This window comes from Coffea arabica, chromosome 2c (assembly GCF_036785885.1).
Source record: "Coffea arabica cultivar ET-39 chromosome 2c, Coffea Arabica ET-39 HiFi, whole genome shotgun sequence".
Classification (NCBI taxonomy): Eukaryota; Viridiplantae; Streptophyta; class Magnoliopsida; order Gentianales; family Rubiaceae; genus Coffea; species Coffea arabica.
The window spans coordinates 16,791,825-16,812,876 of record NC_092312.1 but is presented as its reverse complement, the minus strand read 5'-3'; the positions used below and the strand labels follow the sequence as shown (position 1 = coordinate 16,812,876).

Here is a 21,052-nt window from a genome sequence, read left to right as displayed (position 1 = left end):
GGAGGCAATCCCCCCCTGATATCATCATCTCATCCATTTTTTTAGTAGTAGAGTATTTTTCACACTGCTTAATCATTCTCCTACGTCAAATCTTCAGTCAATCATCACTCAGTTGACTGTTTATCTTGGTGCTACGGGCCGGTAAAAAGATTGGATCTGTCTAGTTACTTCCGAAAATCCCCATAGCTGTTTAAACTCCTCGAAGCTTCCTTAAGTATCAAACGTCCTTGCATTTGTTGTTTCTGCGCAACCAAACAATTGCACGTTTTAGGCTGCGAGTTTTTATTTTTTTTTTGCTGTGAAGATCGAATATCATGGCCAAGATTAGTTATTTGGCGATGAAGACTGATCCAGCATCGTCGGAGCTGATTGCTTCTGATTTTAAGGACCTGGGGAATGCAGCTAAAAAACTGGCTAATCATGCTATCCTGCTTGTTGGTAGCGGCCTTGGATTTGGGACTTCCTTTTTTAAGTGGCTGGCTTTCGTTGCTGCCGTGTAAGCCGATTTATTGAGTGCCTTTCTTCTTTCTTCAATCTCGATCCTTATTATTTTATCGTATCAAGTTCTGGTGACAGGTGACTCCAATTTTGCTTTATCAATCTACTTTCAGAATCTTGCTTGTGAAGTATATTTGCTAGCGTCTCCCTCTTTTGGGGGTTCTTAAAAGATTTTGGGGTTTTTATTGGGCGCGGTCTTGATTTAAAGATGATTGCCAAGGGAAGATTAATTGCTATTGCTCGTGAGTGGACGAAGTAGAATGTGAGAATCATTCCAACTGAATTGATTATATTGCTTCGAGTAGGGGGTTGAGGGTGGGTTCTGGTTCAAAAAGATTAGATTGATGGACCATGGATGGTCGTTCGGCTTTTGAGATCTGAGGCAACATTTTTGCTCTGTTATACTAGCTTCCACTGTCGTCGTGATCATGTTTAGTTAGTAATGATGGCACCCCTTTATCCTCTGAATTTTAATGAGAAAATTTACAGTAGTATTCTGCAGATATTAGCCGACTGAACACATGAAGCAAAATGTCCCAAAGATAAAACAAATCAGGAAAAAAAAAAAACTCAAAAATTATGTTTTGATTTTTTTTCTAATTTGTTTTATTTTGATAATCGGCACCATGCTGCCAATTCTTCTTGTCTTCAATTCCATTGCTTTTCCTCTACGACTAACTCCCTATCTTTTTGTTTCTTAGGCAAATGTTTAGCAAATGAGACGTTTGTTTTCTATTTCTATTATCTTGCAGTTACTTGCTGATCCTGGACCGAACCAACTGGAAGACCAATATACTTACATCGCTTTTGATCCCTTACATTTTCTTTAGTCTTCCGAATGTATTGTTCAATTTGCTTAGGTAATACTCACTTTTTCTTGTCCTAAATAAATATTATATCGACTCCTGCGGCACGACTTAAACTATCCCTGATGCAGGGGAGAAGTTGGAAAATGGATTGCTATAATTGCTGTCGTACTACGCCTCTTCTTCCCACGACGTTTTCCAGGTAGAAGAACATGCAAATGCATAACCTGGTTGTCCCTTCAATCATTTTGTTTCTACACACCTGAACATGTGCAGATTCTTCAACTTAATGCATTGCTCAGACACTTAAGATGGGAAATTGTTTGAATGCAGATTGGCTAGAACTTCCTGCAGCTTTGATCCTTGTAATTGTGGTGGCTCCAAGCTTGTTCGCTGACACCATAAGAGGTGGCTGGGTTGGCATCATCATTTGTCTCATAATCGCATGCTATTTGCTTCAGGAACACATCCGAGCATCCGGTGGATTCAGAAATTCTTTCACAAAAACCCATGGCATTTCCAACACAGTAGGAATCATCCTACTGTTGGTATATCCGGTCTGGGCTTTCATTATCAAACTGCTGTGACGACTATTTGTTTTTTCGGTTTACACTTCTTGGATAGATTACCCTCTTTACGTGCGTGCGTGTTTGATTCATTTGAATCTTGTATTGAAGACCTTGTTGTCAGCGTCCCCGACCATTTGAAACAGATCTTTAGCATGTGTGTATCATTTTTTGTATTGGTTCTTTTTCGTCGGCAAGGCATCAGCCTGATACAATTTCATTTGGCTATGTAATTGAACTATTTGTGTAATCTTTCTGTTGAGAAAACTCGAGATTACGTGTCAACGGATGCAAGTTCAGAATGTATATTTTTTTGTATTTCTATCACTAGCTCACCGTTGTATTTCTATCACTTGCCACTTTGTTGGATAGTTTTGCTGTTGCAGTCTTTATTTATCAGATGCAAAATTGCCAAAGACTAGGATGTAAAATGGCCTCTTTCGAGGGTGCACCAACACTGTTGTTAGTAATTCCAGAGGAATCAACGGAGGAGTGCTTTGGCAGGAGTTCTTTTGCTTTGTTACGGAAGAAAACAACACTTCATCTGAGCCAATTCCTCTTCTCAGTTTGAGCCTTTCAATGAAAGGCAGCTGGGTAGGCCTACATGTGACGGTAAGGCGTATGTGCTTACTGCTTCCGTTAATTCTGTTTTTCTGCCACCATGAAACCTTCTTTGAAGCCTCACTCAGTTGATTCTCTCCTCCCTGTGCCTGGTCCTTGTTTAACTTTGTAGCTCTCCCTTAGTTTACTTCTTCTTCCCTTTTTCTTTGTAATAATTTTTAAAATTTTATTTTGGTTCTTCGTTCACATAAATTGAATTCCGTTTATTCTCCTTTCATTTCCTTTGTGCCTAGCATCTAAAGAAATTCTGTCATACAAAAGTGGTGATCGTCATGATGACTTCCTTGTAGGCAAAATGAAGGTTTGACATTGCTAGCACCAAGGAGAGTGAATTGTGCCACTGACAAGTAGCCAAATTATTCAGTACCCAAACAGGCTTTTCCCTATCACGCTGGATATTGGCCTGTGCAAGATAGATACATTGCATTCATCATTTTTCCCCCTACCGGAGAAAAGAAGGACAAGTGCTTGAAGCTGCTATAACAACTTCTTCGCTAATAATGCTGATCAAAACTCTCAAGAGCAGAAGCTTTCTATCAATCACCAAAAACAGAAATTCCCGCAGCTCACTGCTGGTGAGAATATGCTGCTACACTTTTGATCCCTTTCCTTCGCTGTATAGCTGATCAATGCGATCCTGCCAAGTAGAAGAAAACAGCAAGTAAATAGGTCAAAATGCACCCACAATCGAAGTTTTACTAATAACACGTTTTGAACTTGGCAGTGCATCAATCAATAGTCTATGAATTCGATGCTGAACTTGGAGCTCTTCATCATAGGCATACCTTATAGTGCTTGAGCAGTTGTGGCCTTTTAAGTTTGAATGTTGGAGTAATGAGATCCCTCTCAAAATCAAAAGGAACGGGTTCCAAATGGACTGCTTTTAACATTTCAAATCCTCGAAGCTGAACCAGTATGACTTGGGTTATAGGTGAAATATAAACATCAGAAATAGCTTAAGGAAGAGAAAACTCAGAACCTCATGCACGTACTTGGTGTTTCTTAGCTGTGTTGTTAAGTTCATCTAAAACATATTTCCTCGCCTTTATACTATTGCAGAGGGATTTGAAGTCTCCATCTTGAAGATGTTGTACTGCCCAATCTTCAAGTGCTTTTCTCTCTGGTACCACCACAGCCACCAGGAAGGACTCAAAACTGTTCCCGTAGACCCAAATCTATGCACCAGGCAAAAGTTAGCCAAGACTTCCAAAACGGAATATCCGATGCACTATCTACTAAGCATTAGAGATTCGGTCAGGTATCTCTTGCACATTTCTTTAGCCAAATTTGTAATACATACGCACTTGTCTGATAACTTACAGAAGTCACAAGGGGGCAACGAGAGTATGTGCTTTCAAGACTTTCCACGGCAACATATTCACCTTGAGACAACTTGAAAATGTTCTTTTTCCTGTCAATTATTTTCATTGTTCCATTGTGCTGCAACTCCCCAATATCTCCTGCAGTAATACTGAAATTTCAGTATCCATCCCAAGAGATCAACTACTGATGTTTCTGCTCAAAATGCAAACAAATGAACTAAAACAAAAGACATTCTTCCACGCTTGTGTATCTGACGGCTGGTAGCAGGTCAGACATGGCCAATGAATTCATCACTCTATCTGGAATTGCCAGAACCATTTCCCATTGGGAATCTACCAAGATAAAGTCAAAGAAAGTGCAGCCTGGAGTTGCTCTAATATATACATCTAACACTAGAAAGGTAAGTTCTGTCGCTGTAAATCAGTTAAAGCACAATTTTTAGGTAAGTGTTTAGATTCCTATGGGACACATCACCATAATAAGAGATAACTCTATCCATCAGAGGTTTAGGTTTGAGAAGGTTACCAGTATGAAACCATCCATCCACAAGTACATCACTGGTAAGGTCTTGCCGCTTATGATATCCAGAAAACAAAGTTTTTCCTCTAAGACAAATTTCTCCGCGTGGTACATCCGCAAGAGCATCGTATCCCAGCTCGGGCACTGATTCAAGCCTTGCCTCAATGGTTGTAATTGGGACACCAACAGTTCCCATCATAGACATTACATTCGTTATGGATGTGAAACAACCACTACAACTTTCAGTGAGGCCTGAAACCAAAACAAGAATGAAACTATTGACCCTCATCACTTGTATGAAGTAGAATAACGTAAGAACTCAAATAGATCAAATCTTATCCTGCAATGCTTCTAAGCAATTATCCAAGTAGCATCAAATAGAAAACTGATTGAGTAGGACTGTATTCTATCACTATTAATACCATATCCTTGTGACAAGACGCAGCAGCATGTCACCCTCAAGAATTCTTCCACATGCTTAGGCAATGGTGCAGCACCGGAGAACATAATGCGAACTTTTCCACCAAACCCTTGTTTGATCTAAGTTAAAAGACAATTAGAAACTAGAAGTGAAAGAGCTAAACGAAAAAGGCAAAAAATGCAATGAAAGCTGGGAAGGATAAAATCACTGACCTTATCAAAGACCAACTTGTCCAGGAGAGGAGCAGCTTCATCTTGTCTAAGTCCTTTTTGCAAATTCTTCAATTTGCTGTTATTAATGTCTTCTTAATTACAATAATCCAAGATGACTTATCTTGTAAACAATAGAAATGCCATGACTGCACACTTACTAGTCGTATGCAAAATCAAATAATATCTTCCTTATTGTACCTCCAGCTGAAATCTTTTCCATTATACCTTATCAAAAAAAAATTTCACAACCATGTTCAGAATGTAAGAACGGAGCATCACATAAGCATTGCAATGACTTTTTACCAGTGTATATTCTGTCATAGACTCTAGGAACTCCAGAAAACATCGTAGGCTTTAATTCCAAAAGATCATCAATCAAGTATCTGATATCCTGCAGAGTAGAAAATAACTCCCAACGACAGTCTGTAGCAGTAGTTAACTCTTTATTGAAACCATAGATTGAAGACAATAAAAGAATCTAGATCTTACTCCTTGCCAGAATCCTATTGAACAACCCCTGTATATGCAATAGGTCTCAATGATCTGATCATATATGTGTGCTAATGGTAGAAATGAGAAATATGTGTCATCTTCTGTACCCTGCAATAAATAGAAAGTAACATACTATTCTTTTTCTGAAAATGACAGTTAAGCGAATTTCTTATTTGTAAGAAAAGGAAGAATATGGAGCTGTAATCACTGGTTTGAACATATAAAAGGATAGAAAAAAAAAACAACAACAAATTTGGGCCCAAAATCCGATTCCACTTGAAAAGATGGAAGAAAAAGAAACATATCATTAAGGGGAACATGAAGTGTTTGATTGTCAGAGTCAACCATCAAGGGATTTAAAACAAGAGAATAATCCATGCTTATACAACTTGCACAATCGATAATGTGCTTTGTAACACAAAGATCATGGAAACAGATGCCTAGTATACAACCTTGTTATTGTTCTTTGAACTTTAGAAAGTACATGAAGTGTTTTTAACGTCAGAGAAAACTCCAGTTGTCTCTACCTGATTTCAATTTATAGATTAAAAAGTTCAATCACTTTACCCTTTAACATTGCACTTTTTCACACCTTACCTTCAAACCCAATGAACATGGTAAATTGCCATGCTTATACCTGGAAAGCATGTCTCAGCTTTAAATTTCATTAATTGCAAAGAATTCTTAATTTGTAGGGAACCATATTCAACCCCCTAAGTGAAAGAATAGGGGAAGAGGGACCAAAAGGGATGGCTCCTTTAAAAACTGAGGAGTTTGGTGGTCTATCAAATTAAAAAGCGAAATAGTGGGGCTGGGTTTTAAGTGGCAAGGCACAGTCTTCCACAATGATTGCGGGCATGGCAAACAGTTAACAATTTAGATATGCCATGTGTACAATTGTTTGAGTGACAGTGTACCTAGTTCCAGAACAGTTTAAGCTGAGAATTGTTTGAGTGAAGGTGTACAATTGCTTTCCAACTTTTTCAATAGACAAGGTACTCTACATAATTACAACCATTGAATGGTTAACAAACCCAAAGAATTTATCACGGCCAGCTAACCTTTCTACGCAATGACATGTAACCTAAGCTTCTATGCACTGTTTTGTTAATCTAGGATGCCAGGAAACAGCCAAAAATGAAATCACGCTGCTCATCATTTGAAATTCTTTGCTGGTCAATTTTGGACCATGAACCGCCTCAGGTTGCTGAGAAAGGGCAACAGTTGGTGCCCTCCTTCAGGTATAATCTTCATGCTCGCTATGCGGGTCACAGGCAAAGATCGTTGCATAATTATCAAACAACTATCAATAAGTTAAAAAGACAACCTACCACTTTATCTGTTTCCATAAGTAGTTGATGGATAGATAATACTTCTGCAATGATGGCCCCATTATTTAGGATGACTCCTTTTGGTTCTCCTGTTGTTCCACTTGTATACATTATCGTGCATATGTTTGTCTTTTGCTTGGGGGGCAGGTCATGATCCGAAAAGCCCTGTAAAGATGAATTAAACAATGATTTTGCAACCATACCACGCATGATAATTACAACACAAATTAGAGATTGTTATTGGTGTATGCTTACCAGCAGAGCAAATTCGTCCCAAGAAAAGCATGTCACGTTAAGTTCCTCAGCTTCTTCCTTTTGCCTGCTGGAGATCTTTCCAAAGCTGACAATGGCTTCACAAAGGAGGTAGAAATCTTACTCGGCAATAATGGTCTTAGAGAATTAACCTTTTGAAAGTAGCAAGTTAACATACTTTTTAGATGTGAGTTACACCTTGCAAGGCATTTCAATATCTGTCGGGAAAAATTCAATCAGAGGGAAGGACTAAAAGTTATTTAATGAAACAGAAATCCACCCAGAAAATTTATTTGCCAGTAAGTGAGTATCTCTCTTGTACAATCATGTCAAGGCATTTTACTTTTGAACAATTGAAGATTGGTGATAATAAAATAAAATATAATATAATATAAAAGCCAGTAATGTCTCTTCCTTAGCAAAACTAATATATGAGAACTATCAAAGAGAAGGGAAACACAGCTAAACAAAGAGAACTTACTGCTGGCATCTTGCTTTCTTGAACAAAAGCTATCGAAACTTCGGCATGGTTGATGATGAACTCCACTGCATTTGGACCTGCGAAAATGAAGAGCCGGGCTTAATTGATCATAAGCAACATCAATTACGAAACCATGATTGCCCAATAGCGGCATAGAAAGTAGCAACCACAATTTCAGAAAGGAAAACATACCAAGGGTATCATATAGTGGCACGTATGTGATGGCCTGGCTGCTGCAAGCCTATCAAAAAGTCGGATAGATGAGAACCCACAATAAAGAAAAGAAAAAAAGGGACTCTAAAACACTTGCAGTCACATCAAATCATGTAACAGGATTAGTACGAAAATGTCTGAAGAATTTAGGTGTTTGGTTGAGGTTGATTGTCAAACATCAAAGTTGTCGACAGCTGGTTGCACTCGAGACCTGCATGCAGCTGCGGGTGCATAACAAATTCTAAAGCATTAAAAATGGATAAATACCTGCATTGCCATAATCCATTCGGGACAGTTAGCCCCATATATGCCACAGCGATCTCCCTAATAGTAGCAATTATGAGCAGCATATGAGCCACATTAGCATGAGCATAATCTGAGTTTTCCTTTTTACTATATATATTTATATAAAAGAAATAAATCCTGCATGTGCATGTTTTGGTGGTGTACAGCGGTACTCACAGGATTGACACCACGGCGGCGGATGGCGGAACCAATTTTAAGAGTGGTGCTGTATACCTCCTCATAGTTCAGCCACGCGTAAGAACCAGCCTGCCAATTCAACCTCAAACTTATCGTCTCTATTGATTTATCTGTTTCTTATTTTTTTTAGGGTTTAAAAATCTCATCAAGCGCTAAAGAATGCAGGAAGAAATAGGTACCTTGCCGTCGGTGACTTGCCGGCGACCAAGCATTCGATTCTTGGCATTCTTGGTAACGGACTCCCTGCAATGCCCAAAAATTGCATCTCCGTGATCTATGTAGTAATGAGAGTTCTATTTCTAATCCTAAACACGGCGGCCTATTAGCTCAGTTGGTTAGAGCGTCGTGCTAATAACGCGAAGGTCGCAGGTTCGAGACCTGCATGGGCCAATTCATTTTGGAACATTCCTCCGCCTATTTGTTTTCGTGATAGTTTGGGCCACATCATCTTATCTTGTTGGTACTCTCAACTCAATATTCCGACCGTAATTCAGACCGACAACAGCTGAATCTCAGTTTGACATGCCCTTTGAACTTGCTCCTACAGCAAACCTTAAAGACCACAGGCTAGCAAAAGTTTTCACAACTTGCCCAAATCGTGTTACTCATTGAGGACCAGAGTGAATGAAAAAACCCCCTTTTAAGCCAAACTTGTGAGAAAAAAACCAATCAGATTAATTGTGCAACAATACCTGAAAAAGTCCCAGGGAGATTCCATTCCCTCCGGTATCTCCAGGAGACCATCTTTAGCATAAATGCACCTATAAACAGGCCCTGCCGATGGCATTCCGTCGGTGGCCGGCCGCCCTTCTTCAACCTGCACTATATACTCCGCCATTTTCGACCACCTCAACCTCCTGAATTGTGTAGCAAACAATCCCAAGAAACCAAGCTGCGACTTCCACAGAGAAACTCCTGCTAAAAGGATTTTTTGTTGCTATGAGTTTCTGCTCGGTTCACTCGAAGGGAGTTCGCTGCACGGAAAATGAGATATAGATGGATTTGGAAATTTAGTGAGTTAGTTGAGGGATTGGAGCAGCTGGAGCATTAATTTCAGCAAGACGTGAAGACTATCACTGCTGCCACTCTGCAATTACGACTGTCATTACTCTAGCGACGGTGTCTGCATTTTTATTCCTTGGAGTCTAAATTTTTTTCTAATAAAATTATCTTAATACGTTGTGTATAAAATAATTTTTATTTATTTAAGTATATGACATCTAAAAATATCAAATATTAACTTTAATTATAAAATTATATCTATTTCATAAATATGTACCATAATCATAGAAAAAATTAAGACAAGAAATAATTTTTAATTAAATATCTCATAATACTTTTTGAACTTTTTTGACGAAAAAAATCAATTCAAATGTGACTAATTCATATATAAATTCTTATAATATAAATTAAAATTATAAAATATTTAAAAAATCAACTTTATTTCACACGTATATTTATCTATTATGAATTAAAATTTTTAAAATTTAGGGAGACTATTGCCCCGTCAACCCCTCTTTGCTTCCTCATTGATTACTTCTTTAATGTGGGTGCATGGAAGACACGTCATCAGCTATGGCGGCCTTAATGAGCCTCAGTAACTGATCCTCGTTGCCCGGTACTGCCGCTACCGGTCCATTTGCTTTGCCAATCAATACAGACAAAACTCATTTAAATGGAGTGTTAGAAGATTTTTCAATTGCGTCTAGAATTCCCCTACCATTCTATCCAAATGTCAGTCACAAATAAAATTATTGTATCACTAGTTCTAAATCTTTTCCCAATTTTCCCTTTTTTTTTTAGCTTCTAAAAGAAAAGTGTATAATTGATCAGGCCAATAAAAGCAAGACTTAATAGAATATATTAGATTTATCGTACCCCGGACAAAAAAAATAGAGACAAGACTTGATAGAAATTTCTCCTTATGGATTTCCCAACTGCCACCACCGGACTCATTAAATGCACTTTACAAACTGCCGTTGGATTAGCTGCAAACAAGTCACTTTCTTCCTGCTATTTTCCTCCTCCTTTTTTTTTTTCCTTTTGTGGGATGTCCTTCCCTTATGCATTACTGCTTTTGTTTTTTTTTTGTCTTCGTAATGAGGATCAAGCACTAAATTATTGCTTGAAGCCTTGCATCATTTATTTATTGTTACTGAGGTGAAACTCTTTCCATCCTACTTTAATAGTCTCGTATAATTTAAGAAAAATTAACTAATTTTATTGAAAAAATAAATCCCGTCTAATTCTTGTCTAAAATATCCTCACTTTGGTTTCAGAAATATCATTAATCACTCCACTTTTACATTAATTAGAACAATACTGATGGTATATTTTTTTAAAAAATATTTTTCTAGATAACCTCCTATCCAATTTCAGCCACTTAGCATTCCAATCCACCCCATTTGCCACTAAGCTTTTGGGAACTGTTCTACTTGTGACGGAAACTGGATAAATTCCTCCTATGGCAATCATATGTGACCTTGATTGGACCATCCACGCAAGTAGGTTGCAAATGAATCAACAGCTAACAATCACCTCGAGTTCGGTCAACATTGACCTTGAATTCGAAGTTAATCAAGTCAAACTCGAACTCGAATTTGAAGATATTCAGCTTGTTAGTTAGCGAGCTGACTCAAATATGTTTATTTGTTTATTTTAATAATAAAATTATATATATATTTTAAATATTTTATTATTTATTAAAAATTATTATTTTATTTATTTTTGTAAAAAAAAATATTTATTTATTATTTTTTTTAAAGATCAAGTTTGAGTTAGAATTCGACTCAAATTTGAGCTGAACTCGAACTTGAGCTTTACATTTTGAATCCGTCGAGTTCGAGTTCGCGTTCGAGTTTAAACTTCATAAAATTAAGTTACGAGTCAGCTTGATTATGTCAAAATTTAACTCGATTCAACTCGTTTGCACCGTTATAAGTAACCGAGCCTAGTGGGAGGTAGAAATTCGGCCTAGTCCTGATCATTCCCCAGACTCAGTGTGGACAGAATTTAGAGTTGGATGACTTTAATCATTAACTTCGTGGGTTGGATTTCCTTAACTGAAGATTGAATCAGGGAAGCTCTAGCTCTAGGAAGTAGGAAGTATTCCATGAGTTCACTAATTATGGCAGCCACCATATCATGTGCTAATTAAGGATAGCAAGCTATTTATTACCACATTTGATCAGCCTTTAACTCCTTCAATATACGTGCACATACTATATATATATTTTTTAAAAAGTACTTTCATGTATATACTTTAGTAGAAGAGTCTACCTGGGAAAGAGAAAGATTGAGTTGAACTGTAAGGTGAGAATTATTATAAATAGATCTTCCAAAACCTCCCGCCTAAAAAAAAAAGTTTGTCTAACGATAATGGGCACATCATTAATATACACTCCAGGTATTATATATATTTTTTTAAAAAAAATAAGATTAATCAGAGTAAATGCAAGGATGAGTAATAAATTCTTCAAAGATAAGATTAATTAGAAAAAAGAAATAAATATAAGGACAGGTAATAATTGTTAATATGCACTTAAGTTAGGTGGGATTTAGGAGTGTTCAATAAGCACACAAAAAACCCTATTAAAATACTTTAGCATGTATGATATCTATTTTTCTTAATAAATCCAATTTATTTTTCATAGTTTCATGACACTGAGCGGTTTGGATGGGAGTTTTTGTGTATGTATATACACACACACACACACATATATTTCAAGAGAGAAAGAGAGAGAGAAAGAGAGAAATAATTGTCTCAAGAGAATATTTCAAACATTATTATTATTCTAGAAAAACACATAAACAATTTTGAATTGCGAGAGCGCTGAGTGGCTCAACCAACGTGCTTTCTCAACTGGGTTGAATACAGTCGACGCAACACTCAGTTATCAGAGTCCCTCTTTTGTCTGCACATAAACAACGTACAATTGTTTCTGATAATTTGACATCGATGCATGCCATGTTCATACAAAACGTCAATGAGATGTGTTAAAACGATGACGGAGGATTAACAGAACTTGCTTGTGGTAAGAACACCTATCATAGAGCAATGTTTTTAGTTTTCCTTGTTAATTTTATTTTGTTTTTGCACACGAGCCCAGCTGATGCGCCAGTCTCCCACTTCCCACTTCCCACCAGACCTGCATTTTGCATATTCAGGATTTGTTTCCCAGTTCCACCGGTAAAAGGGTAGTTTAGAATTTTTCAAAATTTTGTTGCACAAATAACAAAAATAGAGAAGGTAAGTGATATTTTTAAAACTTTAGAAATACTATGTGATATTAAGAGAAATCTCAGGGGAGGTTTATGATATTATCGCTAAATATTACTCTAAAATAAATAGGTTTTGGAAGCATCGAAGGCTGGTCTGATCGTAGTAAGTAAGGACTAAGGACTAAGGGGACGGACGGCACCTTTCATTAAATTAAAATTCCAACACAGCAGCATTATCCTTGTCATTAAAAGCCAACGGGTTTGTTTGGATTGTAAGTTATTTGAGATATTTTTACTGTAGCACTTTTTGTGATGTGATGTATGTGAGATAAAAAGGTAATTGGAAAGGTAAAAAGGTGTGTTTGAAATTGTAATGATGATGTAAGCAAATATATTTGGGGAAATAAAGACCAATCCAAACAAACCCAACGATTTTGCAATTATTTAAAATTTTATCTATTTCAGTGATACCGTAAACGTTATCGCGGTGTTGAATATATATGATAAAATAAATACTAGTAGTGAGCGTACGTGTCAAGATCAATAATGAACCAATGGAATGGAACCCCTTTGGTCAGTAAAATGATCAAAACTCATTTAATGCTTCTACTACATTCTTATTTCCATACTTTATATGCAAAGTTTTGATAAAAATAGTTGGTAAATGATTCAGCAATTTGATGTGACAACACATTACTAATATTATTAGTATTATTTCGCGTGCTAAGATCACGGATAAATCATATATATATATTTTTTAATGTAAACAGAAAAATTCGAACTCGAGATCTCTTGTTTACACTTCCTCCTCTCGTACCATCCAACTCATCTCCCGCCCGAATAGACCTCAATATTCCTAGTAATAGTAGTTTTTTTCCCTTTTTCTTCTCGTGATGTTCAATTAATCGGGTTTACCTCAATCTTGTGCCTTAATAAAAATTTCATGGCTAATTTTTCCGCTGTTGGAAGTTGTGTGAACTACTACACATTTTTGGGCTTCAAACAAATATTCACGACGGATGGGTGTAGGAGTAACCCTCACCAGAAAATTTCCACTTCCAAGTTTTTTTGGCATCGGAGGGGTTACATCAAACATGGGGAGCTACCTCTCCGAATTAAACCAAGGAACAATTTGATTGAGAAATAAGTAAGAACCAAACCAAGGGCATAAGGACAGAGAAGCGTGACTTAAAAAGATGAATTTTTGAGAGGACAGGAGTGAACAGTTTTATGATAAAGACCCGTAATGAACCATCCCACAAGAAGCGCGGGCGTGTAGTAAAGTATTGCTCACACTTTTGTGCCCATCGTGGTCTACTAAACAACAGAAAACGGACCTATGTGACAATCTCAAGTTACTCGAGAACATCATCATTTGGAAATGATACCACTTCGATCACTAAATATTCCGTAATATTGCATTACCCCCCCCCCCCCCCCTTTCTTTTTCTAACCCAAAAATAAAAAATAAAATAAAAAGTGACAGAGCTTGTGGAAAATCTAATCATTGCAACAAAAAAAAAAAAAGAAGAAGAAGAAAAAATGGTAGCTGGTTTCATTTTCTTTTTTGGCCGTGTTTGGAACCAATATTTTTTGACAAGTTTGTATCCTACTAATTTTTTAATAACTTTAACTATAGAAACTCCAAAAAACTTTGGGTCATGTCTGAAACTTAAATGAAACGGACGTCGTTTTGGAGTCAAAAACTTGAAAAAAACTTGCGGCATTACGGGACAAGACGACTCGTTTGTGGCTTCTTTTGGGCCTCAGTATTTGCTCCTGCTCGTCGGAAGCTGATACACCAAACGAGAAACGGCGGTTGAAGTTGGTCAGACCTCTACGAAGCGGAGCAGTGAACAGCCGATCCATTGCAGTCACAGCGAAGGTTCAGCATTTTTGAAGCAGCTCGCAGTCCGGCAAGTTGGCGGTGGTCCAGTTCGTGTCCTCCACCACGGTCCGCCCGCTCAAGCTTCCCACGTAGTTGCTGCTACAAAACCCCTCTACTTTTAGGTGCAATATGCTCTTCCATTCTTCGTTTAATTGAGCTCGACAACTCTGTTTTAATTTTTTTTTTTTTTGACTTAGCAGCGATCAGCTATTGCCCCGCAATGGCTGCCCATTCAACCTATATTAGGATTCCAGGAACAATAGTGGAGGGATTAAATCCCTTTTTTACCTTCGGTTTGCTTCGATGCCACGAACCTGCTGTCTGCTTAGTTCTGTGACTAGGAACCTGCTTCGATGTCTGCTTCCATTAAAAATTGCTTCGATGTCTGCAATTAGAACGATGCCAGGAACTTGCTTCGATTTGCATTTAAATGGAAAATGGTTTTTTTTTCCTTTATGAGATTCGAATCTTCGTTTTTGGAAGTTATTAAAAAAATTTTTGAATGCTACAGCAAAATTTTAAAAAAATGCTACAATCAAGTTTTTAAAAAAACTTATACAATAAGTTTTTATATAACAACTGCATCTACATTGATTTACAGTAAAATTTTAGATAAACTTAAAAAAAAAGCAGGTTTCAAACGGAGCCTGTGTGTTCACTTACCCTTTTTTTTTTTTTCCCTTTTTTTGGTTCTCTTCATTTGTTGATGAGACAAATATTGTCGTTGGTGGTTCAACACATACTAGGAGATTATTTTGGGATAATTTTTTTGAAAGAAAAAATATTTAATATTTTTGTGACGTGATCTATGTAAAATTTTTTTAAAATTAAAAAATATGTTTATAATATAAATAAATAAAATTACTCAACTAATAAACTATCCATACAAAATCAGACTTTCATCTGTGGAGCAGAAAATACAAAAGGCAAAACATGGGCCATTTCATTTCTAACAGATCGGTGCATTAATGTGAAGGAGATAGCAAGAAAGCATCGAACCCTATCCCCCCAACAAAAACAGAAAGAAAAGACCACCACCACCGCCACCGTCCACTGCCACTGCAGTCCATTTCGCTGTTAACAGTCGACTAGTAAGTGGAGTGGTACTTTCTCCGTCACTTCCATCCTCCTATTATCATCAGTCATCAGTCATCAGTCATCAATCAAAGTGAATAAGCAGATTCTCTTTTTTCCAAATCAAAACCCAAAAAAAAAAAGAAAAAAGAGGAGATTCAAAGACCCCATCCCCAAAAGTAAAAAATGCAATTAATGATCACTTCTCCCCACTGATCATAAAAGAATCATAATAGTCCCCCGTCTACACCACTCCTCAGTCCTCCCATCCCATTCCTTACTGCACCGCTTGAAAGGGGCTGCCGAACTAGTTAAACTAAAAGATCAAATGAACCCAAAAAAAAAAACAAAGGGGGGAAAAGGAGAGGCCCGCGCCATTGCACTTGTATCGCGTAGTGTACACTGTAGCAAGCCGAGGAGGTGGATGTGGACCTCTACATTTCTTCCCTCTCTATCTCTCCTCCTCTCCCTCTCACAGTGATAGTGGCAACTGGCAAGGCAAGTGGTGGTGGTGGTGCTGGTATTATGTCGTCAATTCAAACAATTAATGCCGTCTCGAATTCCACCGCACCCTCCAATTAATAGCCCTCAGCTGCAGCAGGACGCAGAAGTCTTAATGCCCTTCTTCTCATTTAATTCCCCCCCGCATTATTAGACCCGCAACCACCTCCCAGCTTCCTCCTCCCCCACTCCCTTCTCAAATTCAATTTTGCACGCTCGCCCACAACATGTCCTCCATCTCCGACCGTCGGATCACCGCGCGTGCAGTACCCGTCGCCTTTGTCATCCTCATCAGCATCATCGTACCATCATTAATTCCCCCCCCCCAACAATTATTAACTCCTCCACGTGTCCATCATCTTCACCGTTTGTTATATCTGTCCGGTGACAGCAAAGCTTCTGGATCACCGCTTCTCTGCCTGCTCGACGAGAAAAACCCCCCCGCCGCCCCACCCGACGTTCTCAGGAACATTGGGCTCGCAAACGACTTGCTGCTCCGCCTTGATGACCCGCCTCCTCCGCCTGATGCTGCTGAACCCCCGAATCTCACGCTCGACTCCGACAGTGGATAGAAGCTCCCCCCAACTCCTCCTCCTCCTCCTCCGCCGCCGCCACCACGCCGTCGGAAAAATGGAGATTTCATGTTCATGCCTCTGTAATATCGGAATGAGAAGACTCTGGACTTGGTCAACGAACTAAAGGGCGACGGCCGTTTGCTCCAGAAGCTTCCGACTCCTCCCCTCCGGTAACGCCAAGGAGACGCCGTCACCGGCTCCAGAACCAGCCTCTCCGACCCTAAATTACGTTCGAAGCCGAATGAATACGACCGCTTCAACAGAAAATCGCGGCCGTTGAATTGGTCCTCCGATGATTGAGTGTTATTAATCCTTGGAGAGGGCTCCTGTGTAATCTCCTCGACGGTGGTAGACTCGGATTCCTCCGGTTGAATCTCCGCCAGCGGCTCTAAGATTGTGCTCTCCATCATCATGTCATCTAAGCTGGGCCTGATTCTGGCAGCCATGACCGGAACGAAAGGTGACTCGGGCCGGAATATCCCGGCGCGACACAAGGGACAGTTGGCGTGGGATTTTAACCATATATCAATGCAATCAACGTGAAAAGCGTGGGAACAAACCGGAAGGGTTCGCACGTAATCGTTCTCTTCGAATTCCAATAAGCAGACTGCGCAGTCGTGGACGCTGCTCTTTCTGGCGTGGACAGAGAGCGGTATGGTCTTGATCGCGGAGTCGTCAAGTCCGTATGGAGAGAAGACGTGAAAGGCATCGGATGGGTCGAAAGGATAAGGAGGGGACTCGATGTTGCTGGCGGAGGAGGAGGGGACGTAACGGCGGCGGCGTCGGCGGCGTCGGTAGAGGCGGTGGAGGCGGAGGAAGTGGCGGGAGATGACCCTTGAGTAGGTGATGATGACGAAAGCGGTGGCAATGATGACGACCATGGCTATCAATGGCGGGCTGAACTCCACAGGTAACTTAGACGGAGATGATGAGGAAGATGGTGGTGTTTTTGTTGTTGCAGATGATGATGATGATGAAGACGTGGACGAGGGAGGAGGAAAGGCAGCGGTATGAGAAGATGGAACCTTGCTGTGAGGAGACGGAACAGGAGCAGGAGCTGGAGAAGGAGCTAATGGGTGGATGCGCATGGTGAGAAGCTGAGAGGGGAAATTGTGGTGGCGGTCGTGATGGGCAAGTGGCGGTGGTGGAGTCAGGAGTGAGACTGAGTGAGAAAGAGTTCAAGTTTTCGTGTTTTACTACAAAAAATAGGCATTAAGTGGGTTGACTGGGAGGGTGTAAGAAGAAATGGCACTTGGAAAGAAAGGGAAACTAGGAAGGCCCGGTGGCGCGCGCTGGCTGGCTGGCTGGCTGGCTGGACAAGTGAAAGAGGAGAGCTTTTTCGTTTGTTGTTGGGTGGTTGTATTTCTTTCTCTGGCTATGGCTATGGCTTTGGCTTTGGCTTTGTATGCGACTATGTGCGTGGATGTATGACCGGCGACTTTGTTGTTACTAGTTACTATCTGTCTGTCTGACCAAAATTTGGGTTCTTTTGCTGCTGCTGCCGCTAAACCCCAAATGCCACATCAGCTTTTGTGAATTTAATGCACTCAAGACTACAACTACTTACATAACAGAGTAAATGACAAAAATCTCATTAAATTATTTAAAATGGCACAATCTGATCTCTAAACTTCTTTTATCAAAAAGATCATTCAACTTTTTAAAATGGGGCTTTTAGATCATATCAACTACTTAAATTAATTATAAAAAAAAAACACACACACACACATTTGACTTCTTGTAATAGATTTTTAGGGGCAAAAATGTCCTAAAAAATTCAAGTTATTTCTGGTTGATTTAGTAGAGAATGACCTTAAAGGCTAGTTTCAAAGAGTTGAGTGCTATTTTTAACAAAAAAAAAAAAAAAAAAATTTTGTTTTTTGATGATCAGGTTGTGTCATTTTAGATAGTTTAGTCAATCATTATTCTCGCTCGAAATTCACTCTGTATGGTAATAGTAAAGTATTTCGTTCTCTAATTATTTTTCCTCTGCAATATTGCAGCGTGGATGCTGCTGGTGCTATCATGCGGCGTTGCTGCTGCAGTATTTGACATGAACTTCTGTGTATCACTTCCAGTTTGAAGCCTTTCGTACACATCTACTCATTTTATTTTGTTATTTTTTAAATTTTGGTTAGGAATGAGAGGGTAGTGTCAACATCTACATGAACGAACGCAGTTTACTAGGGTCTTTCTGAGCTAGCCCCTAAAATTAGGGATGGCAACGGGGCGGGGTTGGGGCGGGGGACCCCTCCCCCGTCCCCCGCCCCGTTGCCTATTAGTTCCCCCCGTCCCCCGCCCTGCCCCGCCCCCGCCCCCGCCCCGCCTTCCCCCGCTTCCCCCGCGGGGGCACCTGCGGGGTTAATCAAATTTTATTATATAATTTTATTATAATTAAATTTTAATAAATAATCAAGTACTAAAATATCAACACATCACCAAATTATTATTCATTGTAATTTTACAATTGAAACTCATAAAAACAATCAAACAGAAGTTATTTGAATACAATCCAATATGATGAAATAAATATAACTAAAATAGTCAAATTTTCACTTTTAGTACAAATGCAATCACTAATTCATTATTGTGTTTGTACTTTTTTTTGAGAAAAAAGTGTTATTCTATTAAGTGTAATTAGAAATTTAGTATAAATGTATTAGTAAATTTAGTATAACTAATTAATAAATTCTATTAGTAGACATGTATAATTATTCATATAATTGATAATATCAATTATATTACATAAACTAATATACATTATATAATATATCTAACTAATAATATCATTATCATAAGTTTATAACTAATTAACTTACATATAATATATAGTCATTTATATATATATATATATATTTTTATATATATACTTTTTTTTTTGCGGGTGGCGGGGCGGGGGATGGGGCGGGGGAGTATACCCCCGCCCCCCGCCCCGTTTCTATGCGGGGGGGGGGGGAAAAATTCCCCCCCGCCCCCGCCCCAACCCCCGCCCCGTGAGCCCCCCGCGGCGGCACCCGCCCCCATTGCCATCCCTACCTAAAATGTCTGCCAAAAAAAAAAAAAAAAAGCGTTAATCGCGAAAGGCCATGAAGTAGTATTAATTAATTGCCGGGAAATCTGCTCCCTTGGCGTCAAAATCGTGACATGAGTACCTTCGGAATAAGTCTTATAGAACTTGTTACCAAAACCAATATGCGACTGTGAGGAGGCACTTGGTTCTTATTATTGTTGAACAAGTCCAATGCTACATAAGAGTCGGACCCCAGGGCGCCTTTCTCGTTTGCAAGTTGATGACCAACTCTCTAATGTAATTTGCTTATAGCTTTAATTAAGTTGTTTGCAAATCCTGTGACTGTGATAATTAATCCGTCTCATTAATATGTGACCGCTTGTACTTTGCAGTACTCCCCCGTCTAGTGTTAATGGCACACTTGGTATTTCGGTGCTACAACAATTTTCATCTAGAATAATACAACTGCAAAAAATTCACCTTTTGATTGTGATTTTAACATGGTTAAATTTTTTACTCAATGTCAATGCATACACTAATAGATTTAGATGCGTGTCACGCATATAAAATTTGGTGTTTAAATTTAAATTTAAATGATATGACATGCATCTTAGACCCGTCCGTATATACATTGACAGTACAAAAAAGATTAATTTTTCCGTATTTAATTGGTTAAAATGAGTATACATTTGTCATTTTGAAAGAAAGCAACATCTTAGTCGCGTTAGTTTGGACTTATATGGTGTAGTAGGAGAGGAACTTGTCTCATTTTTCGGTGGACTCTCTCTTCATCGAATGTATGACACGTGTCTTTATTTATTATCAAGAGTTAGAATTTGTCAAACTTAAAATGGTCACGTCTCTTCTTAATAAACGAAGACACACGTGTTATGCACTCATATCTCTGTATTACGAAGACACAAAATTTCTGACACTTGCACTGACATCACAAGCAAGAGTTAGGGTGTAAAAAAAGTCATTGTTTTGTGCTGCATTTAAAGTTCATAGTGAAAATGGTTGAAATGATTGCAAGTTATTAGTAGAAGATTGCAAGTTATTAAAAGGTTGAAATGATTAGGAAAATTGAGGAGGTATAAATGTAATTCAAGAATTTTCAAGCACTATATGGAAACATAAGCAATGCTTTAACAACACTAGCTAGTATAGGAATTCACCCATATCTTTCAACAACAAAATATAACTACTTTTACTTGACACAAGATTCAGAACAACACACCAACATTTACTTCAGCTCTTAATATTTCTCTATCATCTCTTCCTCGTCCTATAAATTTATACATGACAACAGGACGCATGAAGTATAGGAATTTAGCTTTATTTACAACTCAAAAATCTACTATTAATCGAGCAAGGTAGTTTATAATGTGTCGTAGATAACATTCTAATTTTCTTGAAACTGGCTAACAAGAACATTTTGTAATAGTAGGCTAAGATGAAAAGGAAATCCGTACCCTGATTTATACTTTAAATCACCTTCACTCCCCCACAGATGAACAACATCTTCACTTTGTTTCCATTTTCTTCTTCTTTTTCCTTTGTTTTTT

At 38.6% G+C, this 21,052-nt stretch overlaps 3 protein-coding genes and 1 non-coding gene across 4 annotated transcripts; 2 read left to right on the top strand and 2 right to left on the bottom strand.

The window, feature by feature from the left end:
- On the top strand, nucleotides 1-2,155 carry LOC113731346 (cold-regulated 413 plasma membrane protein 2-like). Its single transcript, XM_027256560.2, has 4 exons — nucleotides 1-496; nucleotides 1,251-1,358; nucleotides 1,436-1,506; nucleotides 1,638-2,155. The coding sequence occupies exons 1-4, from the start codon at nucleotides 315-317 to the stop codon at nucleotides 1,889-1,891; spliced, it is 615 nt and encodes a 204-aa protein (XP_027112361.2). The 5' UTR covers nucleotides 1-314; the 3' UTR covers nucleotides 1,892-2,155.
- Nucleotides 2,156-2,814: 659 nt separating this feature from the next.
- LOC140035110 (probable CoA ligase CCL6) lies at nucleotides 2,815-9,203 on the bottom strand. Its single transcript, XM_072074717.1, has 19 exons — nucleotides 8,911-9,203; nucleotides 8,398-8,461; nucleotides 8,198-8,287; nucleotides 8,003-8,059; nucleotides 7,715-7,763; nucleotides 7,523-7,599; nucleotides 7,220-7,259; nucleotides 7,045-7,139; nucleotides 6,790-6,954; nucleotides 5,456-5,566; nucleotides 5,270-5,357; nucleotides 5,125-5,191; nucleotides 4,967-5,042; nucleotides 4,756-4,873; nucleotides 4,340-4,585; nucleotides 3,812-3,951; nucleotides 3,484-3,666; nucleotides 3,277-3,396; nucleotides 2,815-3,128 (listed from the first exon to the last, which is right to left on the bottom strand). The coding sequence occupies exons 1-19, from the start codon at nucleotides 9,054-9,056 to the stop codon at nucleotides 3,081-3,083; spliced, it is 1,980 nt and encodes a 659-aa protein (XP_071930818.1). The 5' UTR covers nucleotides 9,057-9,203; the 3' UTR covers nucleotides 2,815-3,080.
- On the top strand, nucleotides 8,535-8,608 carry TRNAI-AAU (transfer RNA isoleucine (anticodon AAU)). Its single transcript has one exon. It is a non-coding gene; the product is annotated as a tRNA-Ile (tRNA).
- Nucleotides 9,204-15,245: 6,042 nt separating the features above from the next.
- LOC140035109 (RING-H2 finger protein ATL65-like) lies at nucleotides 15,246-17,895 on the bottom strand. Its single transcript, XM_072074715.1, has one exon. The coding sequence runs from the start codon at nucleotides 17,563-17,565 to the stop codon at nucleotides 16,264-16,266; it is 1,302 nt and encodes a 433-aa protein (XP_071930816.1). The 5' UTR covers nucleotides 17,566-17,895; the 3' UTR covers nucleotides 15,246-16,263.
- Nucleotides 17,896-21,052: the final 3,157 nt, after the last annotated feature.